The sequence below is a fragment of the Rhinopithecus roxellana genome, chromosome 3, assembly GCF_007565055.1.
Source record: "Rhinopithecus roxellana isolate Shanxi Qingling chromosome 3, ASM756505v1, whole genome shotgun sequence".
Taxonomy (NCBI): domain Eukaryota; kingdom Metazoa; phylum Chordata; class Mammalia; order Primates; family Cercopithecidae; genus Rhinopithecus; species Rhinopithecus roxellana.
Genome location: NC_044551.1, coordinates 7543700 through 7547979, shown reverse-complemented (window position 1 = coordinate 7547979; position 4280 = coordinate 7543700). Strand labels below are relative to the sequence as shown.

Here is a 4280-nt window from a genome sequence, read left to right as displayed (position 1 = left end):
ATTACCTGTGATTGGGAAATAACAACAGTGTGCAGGGGATTGTGATACAGCCCCGGCTTTATATTGCTACTCAGGAGGCATCACAGAGGGAGAATGAAAATCATTTACAAAGGTATGAAATTCATCTGAGAAGTCGGCTTCAGTGCTGTCTCATCCTCGGAGGAAGATGGATGAAGCAAATGTCTGGAGTGCTTTCCAGTCCATGGAGCCTGTAATGTGCTGGGACTTTGAATTCTGTGGAGCTGTGATTCCTCTAGTTGGCTGTGCATTTGGATTTTTAGTGCTCATTCTAGACCCACTGAACCAGACCTTCTGAGCCCAGGGCCAGGGACCCTATATTTATATAAAGTTCTCTAAGTAACTTGGTTGATGAGCCAGGCTAGTGATACATGAATAGCATGTTAATCGCATGACCTATGTAGATGGCATTCTTTGATTCTAAAACGTAACGTTGTGAAATGGGCTGTTTCTTCATTAAACTCATCCATAAGTCAGTCAATGTTGATAAAGAGGAGAATATCCCAAAACTCTAGGTTTAAATGTCTGGCATTTTACCAACTTGTTATCTAGAAATTGTAGATTTTATTTATAATAAACTCTTAAATTACCACAGTAATTTAAGATTTATAATGCATAGTTTGCATTATGGGGCTCATATTTTCACCTAATGTTGTGGGGCTCTATAGCTCACTCTCTTGTATGTTCACATTACCTGTCCCATATATATTCTGTGGGTGGGAAGTCATATATATTTTTTTTTTGTGGTAATTCAGAATGCAGGTCAGAATGTTTGTGAGAACTACTCACTCTGCAAATGGAATGCATTGTAGCATATAAATCCAAAATATTATGATTATTATTGTTGACATTGTCTCTGCCTATTAATTACCTGAAGATCCGTTTGTCCACTGAGTCCCAGCTTTAAAATTTAGATTATGAGAAATCTATATAATATTAAATGGCTAGCTATCTTTTTTTTTAAAAATTTGTCTTTTAATGTTTACACGATTAAATGTATGAGGTACAAAATTGTAACATACAGATGAATAGGTCACACATATAAAAAGCGATGCTATCTGGACCATTCTCTAATTCTAAGGGAATGGTTGAGGAGAAATAACAGGAAATCCAAGTATACAAGTATGAAGCAATTTTAATGTACTGAAAGCAAGTTATATAAAATAAAGTGTTTTTGGAGATTAATTTTGCTTACATGCATTTTAAAAATTACGTTGTCAGATAAAGGCAATAGGAATAATCAATTTATTTGAAAAGTATTATCTTAAACAAAAAATTCTTACTGATTCCATTTTAAAGATTTATAACATAAGTACAAGTTTCCCAACTAAGAAGAAAAGAAAAGCGATTCCTCCCTCCGGAGTACCTGATAATGCCTGAATAAGCAATCCAAATAAATATTTTAAATTTTCAGAAATTACCCTGAAAAATACAAATAATGCTGATATCCAAATATTCAGAAATCAAAGCATAGATCGGAATAAAAATACTGGTACTTAAAATTGGTTGATAAATCACCACTGGAGTAACTAAAATATTTTAGACATTATAGGAAGATACATTGATATTTTCAAAGATGTTAGTATCTCAGAGACAGTTTGCATAAATAAGTATTGCTAGTTATTGGACATAATAAAGTAGAATTATTCTAAAAGCTTTCCAAGAATAAAATTGTGTTGCTATACTGGTAGTAAAATTTATAATCAATAAAGATGCTGCAGCTATATTTTCCCACAGTGAAATCCTTGCATAAGAGAAATATCTATAATCCTGGTCTACAGAAATTGTTCAAGATCTGCTATGCTAAGAAACAGAAATAATATTTCCTCTGTCAAATTGTAACATAATGACATTAATTTGATATTATCATATCTATCTCTTTTAAGAATTAGATGTTGTCTGTAGTTTTGTTATGAGGAGGTTCAATAAGAAAGATATTAAAATATGATTTGAGCAGCAGAACTCCACTATGAGGTGAACTTTAGATGATTTATAAACATTAATGGAATGATGGCTGTCTCACTATGCTTATTTAGCAAGGGAAACAATTAAAATATGTACCTATTAAAATGATGACTTTTGGGAGTAAAGAAATTCACATTAGCTGTTCAGATAGCTAGATGCATCAGTATATTTCAAAATATATTTTATTTTCCTGGTGCTTATGTATATATGGATATTATTGAACTTTATAATTCATTATCTCCATACAAAGAAGTAAACAAAACAAAGATACTTAACTCGTAAGACATGGTTGCTAAATGCATACACACCTTTTTTTAAAAAAACAAGTTTATACAGCTTGTTCTTGTTAAATATTTTAGCGAGAACTAGGTTTTAAAGCTTGATAATTATAGTTATCCATTCTGAAATGACATTTCTCATGATTTTACTCCTTGTCACTTATATGTATTTAAGCTGGCCTACATATCTTTGAACAGTATAGACAAAGAAAATAGAATATGGTATTAGAATTCACCTGTACTTGCCAGAGATCCGGATGTGGTTATCTGGGTAAAAGCCCAGGATACTTGGATGGAGAGTTAGGTTTGCTGGTTTACACTAGGAAGAGTGATGTATTCTACTGAAAGTGGATAAAAGCAGTACCATCACTGTGACCTAGGAAAAGGGAAAATGTAAGCCCACTAATATGGAAGCCCATTCAGAAACATTTTCTGTGAACGATAGGAGGACCAGCGTCATCATATTCCTGCTTACTGATCCACATCTGCTGGAAAGTGGACAGGCTGGCCAGGATGGAGCCCCCAATCCAAACAGAATACTTCCGCTCTGGGGGAGCTATGATCTTGATTTTCATGGTGCTGGGTGCCAGGGTTATGATTTCCTTCTGCATCCGATCAGCAATGCCCGGGTACATGGTGCTGCCTCCAGATAACACGGTGTTGGCATAGAGATCCTTGCGAATATCCACATCGCACTTCATGATAGAGTTGAAGGTTGTCTCATGGATCCCACTGGACTCAATGCCCAGAAAGGAAGGCTGGAAAATGGATTCAGGGCATCGGAAGCGTTCATTCCCAATGGTGATCACCTGCCCATCAGGAAGTTCATAGCTCCGTTCCAGTGAGGAGGATGCGGCTGCCCTGACCATCTCCTGCTCAAAGTCCAGGGCTACGTAGCACAGCTTCTCTTTGACATCTCGCACAATCTCCCGCTCAGCAGTGGTGGTAAAGTTATAGCCTCGCTCTGTCAGGATCTTCATGAGGTAATCAGTCAGGTCTCTGCCTGCCAGATCCAGGCGGAGAATGGCATGAGGCAGGGCATAACCTTCATAGATGGGCACGGTGTGAGTGACCCCATCCCCAGAATCCATCACGATGCCTGTGGTCCGTCCTGAGGCGTAGAGGGACAGCACAGCCTGGATGGCCACATACATCGCTGGTGTGTTGAAAGCCTCGAACATGATCTGAGTCATCTTTTCCCGGTTGATCTTGGGGTTCAGGGGTGCCTCGGTGAGGAGGATGGGATGCTCATCTGGTGCCACACGGAGCTCATTGTAGAATGTGTGGTACCAGATCTTTTCCATATCATCCCAGTTGGTGACCACGCCATGCTCGATAGGATACTTCAGGGTCAGGACGCCCCTCTTGCTCTGAGCCTCGTCTCCCACATAGCAATCCTTCTGGCCCATGCCTACCATAACACCCTGGTGTCGAGGACGCCCTATCATGGAGGGGAACACAGCCCGGGGGGCATCGTCACCACCAAAGCCTGCCTTGCACATCCCTGACCCATTATCCACTACCAAGGCAGACAGTTCATCATCAGTCATGGTGCTGGCTGGGATCTTCCAGACGAATGAACAGAAGTTAAACACAGTAAGAAAAAGTGAACAGGCCGAAAACACTCCAGAAATGCCTTCAGACAGGGGAGCCTGCACTGGGAACACAGGAATTTAAAGGAACACACTGGCCCCACCCCTGTCCTACTCCACCAGTTCCCAGCATTTCTGGGTGAGGTCACCTTTGAGGTATTAATGATGATGATGATTATATAAATCATCAGATCTTTCTACATAAAGAGAAAATTGGCTGCTGAGTGGTCAAATCTCAGGTTCCTGTAATTAGGCAACCCACACATGACCGTCAGTCTGCCTGGTGAGGTCTCTAGATACCTATGATGATGCAGTGGGGATATAAAAGCAAGATGCAAGAAAGCTGGTGCTAGGTATGGCAACTCTGCTGGGAGGAAGTCTCCCTCCTTAGCACCCCTGAGGCTTCACTTTCCCTACACCGGCTTTA

General features: G+C 39.7%; 1 protein-coding gene across 2 annotated transcripts; it reads right to left on the bottom strand.

Moving 5' to 3' along the window:
* Nucleotides 1–1133: 1133 nt before the first annotated feature.
* On the bottom strand, nucleotides 1134–3900 carry ACTBL2 (actin beta like 2). 2 transcript variants are annotated; one of them, XM_010356818.2, is made up of 2 exons: nucleotides 3683–3845; nucleotides 2460–3556 (listed from the first exon to the last, which is right to left on the bottom strand). In XM_010356818.2, exons 1-2 carry the CDS (start codon nucleotides 3809–3811, stop codon nucleotides 2681–2683), a joined length of 1005 nt encoding a protein of 334 aa, XP_010355120.1. In that variant the 5' UTR covers nucleotides 3812–3845; the 3' UTR covers nucleotides 2460–2680. The 2 variants fall into 2 exon arrangements, with proteins under 2 accessions (XP_010355119.1, XP_010355120.1); XM_010356817.2 differs by having other exon boundaries at nucleotides 1134–3900.
* Nucleotides 3901–4280: the final 380 nt, after the last annotated feature.

What these genes read in the sequence shown, in the direction of transcription:
- ACTBL2 (XM_010356817.2), bottom strand. Translation starts at nt 3,811, where the DNA reads ATGACTGATGATGAACTGTCTGCCTTGGTAGTGGATAATGGGTCAGGG.